The sequence below is a fragment of the Bufo gargarizans genome, chromosome 3 (genome assembly GCF_014858855.1).
Source record: "Bufo gargarizans isolate SCDJY-AF-19 chromosome 3, ASM1485885v1, whole genome shotgun sequence".
In the NCBI taxonomy this organism is placed as follows: Eukaryota; Metazoa; Chordata; class Amphibia; order Anura; family Bufonidae; genus Bufo; species Bufo gargarizans.
The window spans coordinates 303,684,821-303,701,355 of NC_058082.1; the positions used below are offsets into that span (position 1 = coordinate 303,684,821).

The 16,535-nt window shown below is 40.5% G+C and overlaps 1 protein-coding gene across 1 annotated transcript in view; it reads right to left on the reverse strand.

Moving 5' to 3' along the window:
• CSMD2 (CUB and Sushi multiple domains 2) overlaps nucleotides 1-16,535 on the reverse strand; it is a 1,088,526-nt gene that overhangs the window by 253,227 nt on the left and 818,764 nt on the right. The window contains exons 14-15 of the mRNA XM_044285154.1: nucleotides 6,942-7,268; nucleotides 2,056-2,250 (exon numbers count right to left, since the gene is read on the reverse strand). Of these exons, the coding sequence (XP_044141089.1) occupies nucleotides 2,056-2,250; nucleotides 6,942-7,268 (522 nt within the window). The remainder of the gene's footprint in view (nucleotides 1-2,055; nucleotides 2,251-6,941; nucleotides 7,269-16,535) is intronic.

The following is a 16,535-nucleotide window of genomic DNA, read 5'->3' on the forward strand; positions in this document are numbered from 1 at the left end:
GTGTCTATAAAAGTTTGATTTAGTCAGTTTTATTTGATTCTGCTGGGATTCCAGCTCACAGCCATCTACATTAGAGTCAGGAACCTTAACCACTGAGCTATAGAGCTTCATGTTAACCTGCTGTAACTATATTATGGCTAAAAACCTCAGTAGTAGTTTCCCACATATTATGCATTCATATATATCAGAGGTATGATTTTATATATTTTTTTTGTAATTACACATTTATTTTGTGCCATACATTTTTTCACAATTATATATTTTTTTTATGAGACTTCTGCTGTATAGAAATACCTAATACATGAGAAACTACTATGAGGTTTTTCTGTCAGAACTTAGCATTGTGCTCAATAGCTCAGTCAGCCTTTAATGTAGAAGGTTGTGAGTTCCAATCCCAGCAGGAACATTTCAGAAAGGGTAATTAGACTTGGGTGTCCCTAAGCATACTTATAATGCTTGGGGGATACCCCTTCATGGTAATAGCACTGATTCCATATATGGACATGTCCATATATGGAGTCAGAGCAGGGACTTCTAAGCCAGGAAGAGTCCTGACTCCACTGATCTGCGACACTTGCCCTGCTTTGCAGGGTGTTGAAGCTGGCCCTGTGATAGACACATGTATGCGCTTTTTAGCTAAAATCATTTTTGTGATAGGGTTTTAGTAAAAATGTTCAGCTGTTCTTATTTCTACAAACTGCATGTTTTGCAGACTGCTAAGTTCCATTCTCTGTGACAGGGCCAGGTATGATCCCTTTTACACTGCCTAGCCCTATCAATTCAAATGCAGAGGGCAGTTGCCGAGAAAACTGAGCCTCTAGGAGTAAAGGCAACACTAGGGGTTCATTTACATATATCAAAACATCATTTTTCTCAGTAATGTGGGTACATATGAGTCAACACAGATGCCTTCAGCTGCCAAGTGCACATGTAACAGGTCAACCAGTTTCATACAGTAGGTACAAATCTGCTGACAGATGCCGTTTGCACCCGTTATATAAGCTCTTTGATGACTTAGTCCGTCGCTCTTCTGTCTGCTCTCCAGAACACAAATCTAAGCTGACATCTTTACAACAAAATTGAACACACGTAAAATAGATGTCAGCTTTATGGGCATTCAGGAGAGCAACCGGAGTGGCTACAGACTCAGCTGTAAAAGATCTTGTCTGACAGATTTTAAACTGCATGGGAGCGAGCAGCCTGCAGTGTATGAGAGTACATACACATTGCAGAAGATAAACAGGCCAATATTGTTAAGGCCTCATGCACACGACCGTTGTGTGCATCCATGTCCGTTGTTCCGTTTTCCGTGATTTTCTGCGGACCCATTGACTTTCAATGGGTCCGTTGAAAACTCGGAAAATGCACCTTTTGTCATCCGCATCCGTGATCAGTGTTTCCTGTCCGTCAAAAAAATATGACCTGTCCTATTTTTTGACAGACAACGGTTCACGGACCCATTCAAGTCAATGGGTCCGTGAAAAAACACGGAGGCACACAAGATTGCCATCAACGTCTGTGATCCGTAGGCTACTTTAGCACAGACGGATCCGCAGATCCGTCTGCATACAGCTTTTTCAGAGCTGAGTTTTCACATCGTGAAAACTCAGATCCGACAGTATATTCTAACACAGAGGCGTTCCCATAGTGATGGGGATGCTTCAAGTTAGAATATACTAAGAACTATGTACATGACTGCCCCCTGCTTCCTGGCAGCATCCGATCTCTTACAGGGGGCTGTGATCCGCACAATTAACTTTTTCTTCTATGGTGGTAAACACTGAAGGTTCCCACTGAATTTCAAAAACCTTGAGGAATTGATATAGAAAGTAAATTAAACAATTGCATACATTTAAAAATGTTTTGTTTATAAAACTTTTATTTGCTTGACCTGAAGCACTTCTTTAAGAAGCCTGTCTCACAGCAACATCTAGTATCATGTAGAAGCAACGTTCAGAAACACAAGTGTCAGTGGATCCTCTAGTTTAGACCTCATAGAGCTTTACATAGAAATCCTAATCTGTCGGGATCCTCTAAAAATGACTTTGATATTACCTTCACATCTCAGTACTGCGCTGTTCCAGACAACATTTCCTTCTTTTAAGATACAGGTGATCGTTTCCGAGCCATGTGTCCGGATAAAACCATCATCACATAGGAAGGACACAGAGCTCCCCAGCTGCAAACTCTCTCCAAATCTCTTTCCATTCACTGGCACGCCAGGATCGGGGCATTCATTGTGTCTGAAAGCTGGAAAGGGGGCAAACAAAGTTAAGGAGCCTGTGCTGTGGCCTGAGCCAATTTATTATCAGCGTTTCACTGGTTAAGATCAATTGGTCTATCCACGCTAATGGAAGCCTACTCTGTCATGTACAGTGACAAACCTACAAATGAGTCTAAGGCCTCATGGACACGACCGTTTTTCAGGTCCACATCCTAGCCGCAGTTTTTGCGGCTCGGGTGCGGACCCATTCACTTCAATGGGGCCGCAAAAGATGCGTTCAGCACTCCGTGTGCTGTCCGCATCCATTGCTCCGTTCCGTGGCCCCGTAAAAAAAAAAATATAGCATGTCCTATTCTTGTCCGTTTTGCGGACAAGAATAGGCATGTCTACAATAGGCCGCCCGTTCCGCAAATTGCGGAAGGCACTCAGGCGGCTTCCGTTTTTTTTGCAGATCTGCAGTTTGCAGAACGCAAAAAAACGGCACGGCCGTGTGCATGTAGCCTTAACCTGTGTATACCAGTGGCTGCGCAGAACACAGAAATGAGATAAACCAGAGGAGGCCATAAATAATCTGCAGTATTTATAATCCATTTAGATGATCATCAGTTTATGGCTGAAAGTAGTTTTATGAATCACGCTCCATAATAGAATATCCCTAAATGCATCTCTTTATTAATGGCGAATTTTCTTTGCCCACCTCTATCTTTATTTAATGCATAGTTAACACACAATTTCCTTTCATGCATATGATGAATATAGCTACACATTTATGAATAAATAATTCCTAGAAATTCTAAATATTAGCTCGTCTTTATTAGCCTGCGCTTAAGCCAAGCAAGCATGAAGAGACGAAAAAGAAATCAGGTCTAAGTCACCAAGAACGATCCAGCTGCTGCGTTCTAGGGAGAAATCCAAGGTCATATACTTCATGCCAGGTTCTCACACAAGCTTTGCCGCTGCAACATTATCACTACAGGAAGTCACATACATAGAAAAATCTGTTCGCTATCAGCGACTGTGGCTGTAACAATAATGGGAAAATACAATCTGTGGCAACAGTTGGCATAGAAAACTGCAATGCAGATGTCCACACAAAGGCATATTATGTTGCAGTGATTTGCATTCAATGATGAGTAGCCACACAGCTCATTATATAAAAGGCCAATCTTCATGCTAAGTCTATAGGACGCACAGTAATATGACTCACTCAGGTTACTACTGAACACAGAGTTACAACAATCCTGTTTTTTGGTCTAAGAAATAGATAAAATTATAATCGATGATATCATAGATGAGATGATATGACTTTGATCAGCATAGGATAAAATCCTAGAAATGCACGATTAGTGTTACATGCACATGCCTGATCACGGACTACTATTTTAAAGGGAATCTGTCACCATCGTCTTGGACTATTATCTACTTTTTTATGTAGCCCACATAAAAAAAAAAAAAATATCCAGAACTTCATTCCTGTAAAACTTCACAAGGTAATACCACTATTAAAAAAAATCCAAAAACTGCAAACAGGTGAAAAATGATGCTACGTGTTTCGGATGATTGAGTACTTACTAAATGCAATTAAAACACATTTAAAAAAGCAAGTGTCCACTCCTTAGTCTGTGCTTGGGGTGTAGTCATATCACCAGAGTACAGTTAAGGCTACTAGTGTTACTCATTCCAGCAGGCTGTTCCGGCAGGGGATCCGTGACTACAGTGTACATCCGTGAGCTGCTGGAAGTCTGCCCGACCCCATTCACAATAATGGGGAGCAGCGTAGATCGGGCCCCAGCATGGCAAATATGCCGAATGGCGGCCGGACAAAACACACTGCAGCTGGTTCTGTACCGCTCCCCATTATAGTGAATGGGGCAGGGCGGGCTTCCGGCAGCTCACGGATGTACACTGTAGTTATGAATCCGGAAAGCTGTTCCTCGGCTGAAACAGCCTGCCAGAAAGAGTAAACGTCAGTGTGAAACCGGCCTATCCCTTGGTAGACTGAATGTTGAAGGATATAATATAACCTCTGGCATTCAGTCTAACAATGGCTAATTGTACTCGATGATATGACTACACCCCTGAGAGATTAACCTTTGCTTAGTTAAATCTCGTAAGCCATGACTAAAGGCTGTATTACACAGCCCGATGTAGAGTAAACTGCCCTCTACTGGAGTAAACTGCTGTTATTACATGCCGGAGGAGTGATCGCTATCCCACCGCTCGTCCCCATGTTGTACAGAGGTTTGCCAGCGGCAGATCGTTATTAGACACCACAATCTGCTGCCTGCAAAAGATCATTTTTTAACATGTCAAAAGAATTGGATTGCCCAATGTTCCAGCATTTGCTTGTTTATCGAGCAAGCGGCGGCAGTATTACACTGCAAGATGATGGATAACAAGTGTTCATGCGAACGCTCATTAGCGATTATATGCCAAAAAATTAGGCAGTGTAATGCAGGCTTTAGATTGTATAATAAATCATCCGAAATGAGTATGGCTACTTTCACACTCGCGTTTTGACTTTCCGTTTGTGAGATCTCAGAAGCGGTCCAAAATTGATCAGTTTTGCCCTAATGCATTCTGAATGGAAAAGGATCCGCTCAGAATGCATCAGTATGCCTCCGATCAGTCTTCATTCCGCTCTGGAGGCCTGCCTGCATCATTTTGCTGTCCGCTTGACGAAACTGAGCCAAACGGATCCGTCCTGGCACACAATGTAAGTCAATGGGGACGGATCCATTTTCACTGACACAATCTGGCACAATAGACGGATCCGCCCAAAACGCAAGTGTGAAGCCTAAGATAATTATTCACCTGTTTGCATTTTTTCTTTTAATGGTGGAATAAACTTGTGAAGTTTTACAGGAGTGAAGTGCTGTTTTCTTAGGGTCCATTCACACGTCCGTTGTTTCTTTCCTGATCTGTTCCGTTTTTTGCGGACCAGATCTGGACCAGATCTGGACCCATTCATTTTCAATGGGTCCTGAAAAAAATCTGCCATTGTGCTGTCCGATTTTTTTCAGGACCCATTGAAAATGAATGGGTCCAGATCTGGTCCAGATCTGGTCCGCAAAAAACGGAACAGATCAGGAAAGAAACAACGGACGTGTGAATGGACCCTTATGTGGACAAGTATCCATTACTGATCCGGAAGTGACTGTGCACTGCTCCCATACATTTGAATACTGTAGATTAAGGAACTACTGGATGTTTGGTGAGCTGGTCAGGTCAACAGTATTTTTCGTGTGCTACTACATGAGTAGTACTAGAGAAAGGGTGTCCAGATCACTATTGGTTATTTTCCTACTGGCAGGGCCGGTGCAAGGATTTTTGCCAACACAAGCGAAGCTACATTTTGGTCACTACCCCCCCCCCCCCCTCCCCGCTTCTGCTCTCTGTGGTCCTGGTATCTTCGCTCTGATTCAGACAATGGCTGGTTTAAGGACCATATTTTTCGCTCTCTAAGACGCACCTAGGTTTTAGAGGAGGATAATAAGAAAAAAATATTTCCATTACACCTCAGGTTAATCAGACCTCAGCTCACAGCCCCAATCAGACCCCCAATGTTAATCAGACCTCAGATCAGAACCCCATGTCAGACATCATCCCCCAGCCATCAGACCCCCATGTCACATTTCTCCCCCTCCATGTCACATTTTTCCGCCCTCCCCCAGGGTGCGCCCTAAGGCGGCCGCTTGGTCTGCCTTATGGTAGCACCGGCCCTGCCTACTGGCTTCCTTTCCACACCGTCAGCGCTCAAAGCTGCACTGGAATACACAGTTTGGGCATAATGGAAAGGACTCCAGTGCATGTGCACAGCAATCCCAACAATGTATTTCAGTTACAATATTTTATATTGTTACTCTTTTGATGAACATTAAGACAGTGCAGCTTTGAGCACTGACAACAGGGAAACGGGAGGTGGTGGAAAACAAAAGATAGCAATCTGGGCTCCATATCTGCACCAATACTTATGTAGTACTGCAGATAATAATTCAGGATAGTGGTATCAAATTCCCTTTAAGTGAGTCTTAGGTGTATGGTTATATAGTAGTGATTTGCATGTATCTCTATTACTTAATATGCTACTATAATTACCAGAACAGAACACAACCTTGATGGTCTAGTAGAACGTTTCTACCTCATTCTTTCAAGCCCATTAGCAGTATATAGATTGCCATTTATGCCAATTGCCTTAGAAATGTTCACCTGAAGAGTGAATGTCTACACTTGACCAGTAATGTTTAGCATTAACTGGTCCAAAATTCTAGATCTTTAATATCTTTTTAGTGATTGGAGCTCTGTTTTTCTGACGTTTATTCTGTGTTCCTACTGAAAGGGGGCAATGAGCATACTGCATGCTGTTATATCACTGAGTTTAAATGGAGGCTGTCAGCAGTTTTGACCAAGTTTAGCAGTGTAAAAAACAGAGGGGAGAACCTAGAGAACTGCACATGAAGAGACCGCCCCCTGGGCACTTGAGATCACAGTACCAGAGGGATTCAAAACTGGATTTCTTATCTGCATGACCATCACCCAAGTTATGTTTAGACTGCTGTCCTTGTCACATATATAGTACTGCAGTTTGGAGGGGTCAAAATTGCCTACAGACTCCCTTTAACATATAGTAGCATTTACTAAGCTCTTAGGCTCCCTCTAGTGACAGCTAGAGGCAGTCAAGACTACTGAGCCAAATTATATACGTCATAGAACTTACTAGTAAATGTGATATTGAATCCTCGCTTTTCAGTGGAATGGTCAGTCTGGAACTCCAATCTTAACACGTGACCACTGCTTGTTAATGAGGGTGGCACTTGGTTCCCTGAGAAAGTGCCCAGGACAGGTGACTCTGGAGAACCTCCATCTTTTACTGCCAAGAAGTCAAACTGGGGTTCCACATCAAAGTCGTTGAAGGCCAGATGGATGCGACTCTCGGGCTTGGCTATGATCAACCACACACAGTGCAAGTGGTTGCTGTATTCTTCTGGGTAGTTCGGAGACAGAACATTTCCAGATGGGGTGGTGAAATTAAAGAAGCATGAAACTGTAGGAAATCAAAAAGTACACAGTCAAAAATACATTAATATTTTGATATCTACAAGCTATATATCTAAAGATTGACACGCAATTGAAGTTTAAATTGAAATTTCTTAATTGAAATTATACCTAGTGAATAAGTATATCACTCTTGTGCCCCAATCATTTTTACCTTAGGGCTCTTTCACACGAGCGTATGCCGTGTGGGTAATCCACTGCATGAGAGAGAGCCAAGCCGCGCTCTGGACAGCAGAAACACGGAGCATTGACAGGATTGATCTTTTTACTACAAAATCACAGTAAGAAAAAGTTGTCACCGTGATTTTGTAGTTACAGTTTATAGAGAGGCACGGAGCATTATCAATCATGTTACTGCTCCGTGTCTCTGCCGTCCAGAGCGCGGCTTGGCTATCTTTCACGCAGCGGATGACACGACTGGTATCCGCTCGTGTGAAAGAGCCCTTACTCTTTTTATCCATAATATTTCCACACTTAATTTTTTTTCATTAATTTTTTTTCCCATAAGCTCACATATTATCACATTTATAATCAGGCAGCCAGGTATAATTTTTTTAAATTAAAAATAGAAAATAGTTTTGGAACAGAAATTATACTCCCCAGATAAGATAAGTAAATAATAACTGAATATTAACTCTTTACTGATAAAAAAAGATCAAATCATAAAAAATAATTAAATGCAAAGAAAAAATAAAATCTTTTAAAATGGCCAAGTACACACTGCATTTAAAGCCTAAATGCAGTGCAAACCTATTCTAATTTTATATGCTGGGTTTAATGGTATGGAAATCATTAAATAATTTTTTTTAACTAGAAAGTCAATAAAACTTTCCACATTTGTATCATGTATTACTGATTTATTCTATAATATTGCTTTTATTTATGCAACTATACAAATTATAGCAGTCAGTGTTGCCCATAAAAAATTGTAAAGGTATACGTACATTTAGAGGTACTTGTGTACAAATGTAATGCCTAAACACACTTTGAACCTAGTCTGATGTGTATGTTGGGTTCAATGGTATGGCAATCATTTCAAATTAGTTTTTTTTTTATTAAAAGTTAATAAAACTATAATACTGCTTTTATATGTAGATCTTTACAGCTTAGGTTCGGCAACAGAAATGTGAATTGTTTTGAGTAGTACATTGACATATCCATATTATACTGCAAATAAATTGCAAAGTTAACAGGTAAATGGACTTTAAAAAAATGATCTTATTACTGTGTATAATCTGTTATTTCTGTGTATTATAGTATTATGATTGGCTTGCTGACTACTAACTAAGGCTACTTTCACACTCCTCCCCATTGACTTACATTGTGTGTCACGACAGATCCATTTGGCTCAGTTTCGTCAGACGGACACCAAAACGCTGCAAGCATTTTGGTGTCCACCTCCAAAGCGGAATGGAGGCGGAACAGAGCCAAAGTGAGCCAAACTGATGCATTCTGAGCGGATCCTTATCCATTCAGAATGCATTAAGGGCAAAACTGATCCGTTTTGGACGTCTTGTGAGAGCCCTGAACGGATCTCACAAACGGACACCAAAGTGCTAGTGTGAAAGTAGCCTAATATAACATGGCATATAATATTTGTGTTATCGGAAACCAAATTATTATTATTATTTTTTTTCCTCTTTAAACAGGGGTTGGGGTTCACTCCTATATATTTTAATATTCAATAAAAATACAGAAAAATTACATTATGAGGAGTATGATTTCCTGTCAATAATACACACCGCACTATTAAAAAAAAATACATTTACTATTACAATATTACACTAGATTTTTGCCTTTCCATTTTCTATTAAGCTTGTAAAGCCATTGAACAAACACAGTGTAAATTGCTTATCCATCACTTAATCCAGTCCCAGCCAGTCATGTATAAAATGTCTGCCTGTACAGCGCTTGCTTTTCATTTATCATTATTAAACCAAATGGGTTAAATTGGTAAAAAAAAAACACTAGCGCTACTATAGGAATTGTGAATAAAATGTAGAAAGGCTTGAAGCATGCAATGTGCTATGGAATATAATGGCATGCAGAGTGGTACAATGACATGCATAGCAATAAGAAGTCATGCCGTGCAAAGTACAGTACTGACCAGCATGGCAGTGTGTGGTGATAATATCCAATGTGTAATCATGGGGCTGTGACTACAACCACAGAGTCCTCTGCAGATCTTCAATCTTGGTGTGACCTCTAGATTGAATGACTTTCTGAGGCAGGACAACACACTAATTCTTTATGATTATTATTTTTTTTTGTTGTCACTTGTCATTTCATAGGAAGGTAGCTCTGGCTCCGGAGCAGCCATTAGCTTATTAGTTCTGTGTGACACCATTGATCTTTAATTGGTCAGCAGTAAACACCCTTTTTTGGCCCTCACTTATGAAATAAACCCATCTTGTTCCCGTGTTCCCACAGCATGGGGGGATGCTTTAATGCATTGTTTTCCTATTATAGTCACCTTTTGATCAAGTTGTCTTATCAGTCCCCTGCACCTAAAAACTGCTAATAAGGTGTCATTAAGAAGGCCATAATAGCAGGTTAATAACAGTGTGGTATAGTTATCCAGTAGCAGAAAATCCGATTTTCTATGTTTCAGCACAAATAAATTAAAGGATGTCTGCTATCCTCCAGAGACAGCCCCTCTACTATCCATGGGTTGTGTCTAGTATTGCAGCTCACTTCCATAGTAATAAATGATGGTGAGTTGCGATACCACACTTAACCTGTGATGTGACGCTGTTTTTGTAAGAAAACAGCAGTGTTTTAACAAAATCTCCACAACCCCTTTAAACAATGGCGGAATCCGTTTGATCCGCAAGGGTTAAAACCTCTGTATTATATGGACAGAGACACTAGCTAGATTGTTATATAAAGACACTTGCTAGATTGTGCATTCTGATTCTTAATCTATATTTGTCTCATTTATTGCCATTATTTACTTATGCAATTGAAAATAAAATAATACATAGCAATATATATATATATATATATATATATATATATAATGTCAGTACTAGTACCATAAACTTACCTGCAACATCATAAAAAAAAAAAAAATGCTATGCACTGGTGTGATGCCATCTGGCAGTATTTAAAAAGCATGAAGTTGCTAAATGTAGCTGTTATAGCAAATTATAGTATTTCCAGAATTATTATGCTGCTTTAATGCTATAAACTCTAATTTAGCAAAACCAGAGTGGCATGAATGACTGTGTGGCATGTCTATCATGCTTACTTTCACCACTCAACATTGAACACTAAATATCTATAAATCATAACACGCAGTGCAAACCCAAAGGAGGATGGATAACTAAAGTGAGAGATATTAGTGCTATAACTTTCCGATTTGCCGTATGGAGTTGTGATGAGCGGCAGGGGTAATATGCGAATTCGCGAATTCAAAATTATTTTCTTGATTGCGAAAATTTGGCAATGTAATATTCGCGTAAAGCATGCGAAATACAGGCGTGGGTGACTATAGCTACATTTTTCAAGCTGCTAGAAGTTTCCTGAGACTGGAGAAAATGGTTGGCAAGGTAGAACATTACAATAGCTTTATATGCAGATAGAGTACTCCAATATATTCGCGATTGCAAAATCGGCAGTAATGATGTGAATATTTTGGCGCAATACGTGCAACTTCACATTTTAACAGGTCTGACTACTTATTAGGGATTGGTGCACTAAGTATTGTTATGAACTTGTGACATCACAGCACTATGTATGTATGTATGTATGTATGTAGCATACATACAGTGGTCCCCATAATTATTCATACCCCTGGCAAATTTTGACTTAAAGTTACTTTTATTCAACCAGAAAGTAACCAGCAAGAAGCCAAAAGTGACACCTGTGCTGGCCAGGAGGATAGTTAGAGAGGTGAAAAATAATCCAAGGATCACCACCAAGGCCATCCTGGTGAATCTGGGCTCTGCTGGTGGCAATGTCTCAAGGCAGACAATCCAACGGACACTGCACACTGCTGGGTTCCATGGATGCAGACCAAGGAGGACACCACTTCTCCAGATAAGGCACACAAAAGCTCACTTAGCCTTTGCAAAAGCTCATCTGGACAAAGAAGAAGACTTCTGGTCTTCTGTGTTATGGTCAGATGAAACAAAAATTTAATTGTTTGGTCACAATGATGTTTCCCTCATTTGGTGTAAAAAAGGAGAAGCCTTTACTTAGCTGCTTTTTTCTTGCCATAATACAAATTCTAACAGTCTATTCAGTAGGACTATCAGCTGTGTATCCACCTGACTTCTCCACAACGCAACTGATGGTCCCAACCCCATTTATAAGGCAATAAATCCCACTTATTAAACCTGACAGGGCACACCTGTGAAGTGAAAACCATTTCAGGTGACTACCTCTTGAAGCTCATCAAGAGAATGCTAAGAGTGTGCAAAGCAGTAATCAAAGCAAAAGGTGGCTACTTTGAAGAACCTAGAATATGACATATTTTCAGTTGTTTCAAACTTTTTTGTTATGTATATAATTCCACATGTGTTAATTCATAGTTTTGATGCCTTCAGTGTGAATCTACAATTTTCATAGTCATGAAAATAAAGAAAACTCTTTGAATGAGAAGGTGTGTCCAAACTTTTGGTCTGTACTGTATATATATATAAGCTAACTAATGTAACGACACAGGAAAGCAGAGAGCATAGCAATAACACTGCTGTCTCGCTCAGATCTGCAAAATACTGCATACAAGGGCTGCTGGGGAGGTTCTTATATAGTAAGGGGTAGGCAACTTTACTATTGGTTGCTAGGGATGTTGCTGAGCTCAGACAAAGACATTGCAGCCTTCTCATTGGCCCACAAGCAAGAAGGGAGGTTACTGGTGGAAAAAAAAAATCTAGAATATTCGAAATTACGAATATATATCACTATATTCTAGATATTTGCGAATTCTTGAAGTGCCGATATTCGCAATTAATATTCGCTATTCGAATATTCGCGCCAAACTAGTATGTAGTGTAATCCCATTACCCCCTGAAATAATATGTAATTAATCCTTGTAATGCTGTATATGCTTTTTGGTAAAAAATAGTTTTCTTCAAAGTCTATGGACACCTTTTGGGGCAATTTTTTTATCACTGCATCTTAATCAATTGGGGTTAAAAATCTTTTTTTCTTCAATTTGTGTTTATTAAAAATATGTAAAAATGTTTGTTCTACAACAGAAATGCCCAACCTGCGTCCCTCCAGCTGTTACAAAACTACAACTCCCAGCATGCCCTAAAAGCTGTAGGCTGTCCAGGCATACTAGAAGTTGTAGTTTTGCAACAACTGGAGGGCTGCAGGTTTGGATTCCCTGTTTTACAGCCTTCAGTTTTAGTATATCTCCAGACCATGTTTTTCTGCTTTACAGTGAATCCATCAGAGATCTATGAACTTCTTACCATAAACACTGCTAACACTGCTATAGCTAAATTCTTATCAAACTAAACAGAATATGGCTTAAATAAGTGTTTATGAGCTGTCAGATTGAGCTTTCAGAGTAGCTCCCTGATGGAGTGTGAGGCAGACTATGTGGTGAAAGCTGTAGGTAAAACTGTTGAAGACCAATTGAAAAAAATGATTTCTAACCCAAAATGTAAATGTCAAATGTAATGATAAAAAAATTACCCCCAATGGTGTTCATAACCCTTAAATATAATTTTAATGTTTGTCAAATTATTTATTAAAGTGACTACATTTCCTAAATGTTTAGCTGACTGATTTTCAGGGCATCTGCTCACCATGCTGCTGCCTTCATGCTTCTTCCTAGGGTTCCAGCCTCCCAGAACATGACAGATGGACAGTGTTAGGAGCAGTGTAGGAACACATAATCAGGGTGGGTACATGGCTAGAGCACAAACAGGAACACATGCAGGATAAATGTAGGCAAAATGTAGGATAATAACAGAAGCACTAGAGCTTTACTGGTCAACAAGAACCTTAAAGCTCAGGCACCTACTGCCTGGAGAGGGTGCCTAAGTGGTTCCAAATCCTAAGTGGTTCCAAATCCTTTCCCAACCAATGTCTATGGGCCCCTGGGCATTTGAGGCACCCTCTCCAGGCAGTAGGTGCCTGAGCTTTAAGGTTCTTGTTGACCAGTAAAGCTCTAGTGCTTCTGTTATTATCCTGCATTTTGCCTACATTTATCCTGCATGTGTTCCTGTTTGTGCTCTAGCCATGTATCCACCCTGATTATGTGCTCCTACACTGCTCCTACACTGCTCCTAACACTGTCCATCTGCCTTGTTTGAGTTCCTGTAAATTACTCAGTCTGACTGCCCTTCCTGTGTCTTCACTAATACCCAACCTGCTGGTTAGTCCCATATCTTTATCCATCTACACTACCAGTGTGAAGTCCAGTTCTAGTAAGGGCTTGTTCACACGAATGTGTGGTGCACGTTGCCATATTGCAAACCACATTTGCGGATCTGCAATACAAGGGCACCGTTCCGTTGCCATTCCGCTTCACAGATGCTGACCCATTCATTTCAATGGGTCCACAAATCCGGAGATGAGGAACGGAAGAATGGAACACTACAGAAGCACTACGGAGTGCTTTCTGGGGTTCCGTTCCGCACTTTCGCACCGCAAAAAGATAGAACTTGCTCTGTCTTTTTGCGTAACGGAAGGATCGTGGACCCATTCTAGTGAATGGGTCTGCGATCCCCATGCGCCTGCCCCACGGACGGTGCCTGTGCATTGCAGACCCCAATTTGCGGTCCATAGGCACGGGCTTCACACAATCGTGTGAACGAGCCCTAACTTGCATTTAAGTCTGTATCGTGCATCTTCAGTATCCTGAGCTCCCAGTACTTTTACTGGATTCCCTGACTCCAGTGGGTCAGCTGCCAACTACAAAGAGACCACCTGAGCAGGTTGCGGTTCAGCTGCTCTCCTGCAGCGAAGGCCAGATTCCTGTATGCAGCTAAAAGGGTGAATACCAGGGGAGCACTGGAATAATGTCATTACGGTTCAGCCCAAAGCCAAATGTTTAGATGGCCCAGTAGGTCCACATTCACAGATCCGTAATATAAAAAAGTGTATGTAACTGTTGCTTCTATTATTTTTACTCTGGAAAATTGAAATCTGAATTCTTATTGGTCATTATTAGGGTTGAGCAAACCCAAACTTTTTCACTGAAGTTTGGGTTCAGTGTTCGGGTGATTTTATTATTTTACATTATAACATAGTTATAACGGAAAATAATAGCATTCTTAAGACAGAATGCTAAAAAAATGGCATTTCAGGGGTTAAAAATAATTTAAAAAAACCTCACCTCATCCACTTGATTGCGCAGCTGGTATCCTCTTCTTTCTTCTTTCTGCAGGACCTGCAAAAGGACCTGCGATGGCGTCATCGCAGGTCCTGCTGAATGAAGATAAAAGGACCTGCGATGACGTCACTGCGCTCACCACGTGGTGAGTGTGGTGACGTCATCACAGGTCCTTTTCCAGGTCCTCCAGAAAGAAGAAAGAAGAGGATACTGGCTGAGCGTTCAAGTGGATGAGTTTTTTTAATTATTTTAAACCCCTCAAACCATGTTAGAACTGTGCCAGAACAGGGCCCCTGAAATGAAGGATAGGACACCACACTAGTGATGAACGGCAGGGGAAATATTTGAATTTGCGATATTTCGCAAATGTTTGGGCGAATATTTGCAAATTCTCGAATTCGCGATTATTTTCTTGACTGCAAAATTCAGCAATGTAATATACGTGTAGTGCTCGCGCAATACAGGCGTTAGTCACTGTTGCTACATTTTTTCAAGCTGCTAGAAGTTTCCTGAGACAAGAGAAAATGGTTGGCACGGCAGAACCCTACAATAGCTTTATATGCAGATAGAGTACTCCAATATATTCGCGCTTGCACAAATGCAACTTCACATTTTAGCAAGTCGGATTACATATTACTGATTGGTGCACTAAGTATTGTTGTGAACTTCTGACATCAAAGCACTATGTCTGTAGCATGTATGTATGGACAGCAGAACCTATCACACTACCTAACACCCGGCACTAGAACCTATCAGCTACACTATATCAGGATACAACCTACACTGACTATTTCCCACTAACTATCTGCATTATATATAATACTGCTATGGAACTGACACAAATAACCAATCTAACGCACGGCTATTTTCGGAACTTCCATAGAGGAGAACTGAGGGTAGCCAGGCATGCCTCTTCCTCGAGACATGAATAGGTCCCAGAGGTGGTATCCATATCTATCATACATTGACGGCATGTCTTTAATTGGAATACCCCTTTAAGGTAAAAGGCTTAGCCTTCTTATTGAGAAATACTGTAACAGATTTGCATGTCACATATTTCATTTTTGTTTTTGTTTCTGAAATATGTCAAAACTGGAGTTACCATATACCAGACCCGTGCTCTCAGATAAGAGAATATAGCCTTTCCGACAATAGCAATTCCAAAATAATAATGGAGACAAAGGGGAAAGAGTCAGGGAAACAGCATTTTTCCTTGAATAGTACCTATTTTATTTATTCAGACAGTAACTGCTGTCACGACACAGCAAAGAATAAAAAGCTATTAACTGACCACAATGACAGGAAAATTAAGGCGAGTTTCTGCTGCTTTCCCAGAATGAAGGAGGCTCCCATCTTAATGTTTTCACACTGGCTGGCTTTTACACAAGGCAGGCCCATCACACACTCAAGCATTGTTTTAGCTTCCTGGATGAAAAAAGAGATGCGTGCATTTCTGCTGTGCTCATTATCCCAATCAACTCCAACAGTGTAATACAGAAACATTATTAGACTTACTGCTGAGAAAGAGAATTCGCAAGAAAAGAATTTTCAATGTACAAGCTGAAAATAAATGAACTAAGACCATCCGCTAACAAATCAGAGCAGTGCATATAAACAAGTGGGAAATAACCCAGAAGTACTCTAACCAGGGGTGGTGGCAGAAGATATTACGGCCCGCAATAACCAGAGGTATTATGAAACGCTTCATGTTTTCCAGCAAAGAGATCAAAGAAAGATATGCGTCAATTTCTCAGTACCTATCTGATATCGTAATTTCCCTCTCTTACGCTCAAGAGAACAGACTGATATACGAGGGCCCAATGCATCAAAAACTCATTAGCTGTCATTAATTTTTAAATAACTGTGGCTAAGTTTTAATGCTGCCGCTGACTGTACTCTTTATACAATTCTCCTGCTTCCATGAACCGTTCTTATTTAACATGTACCATTTAACATATTTCC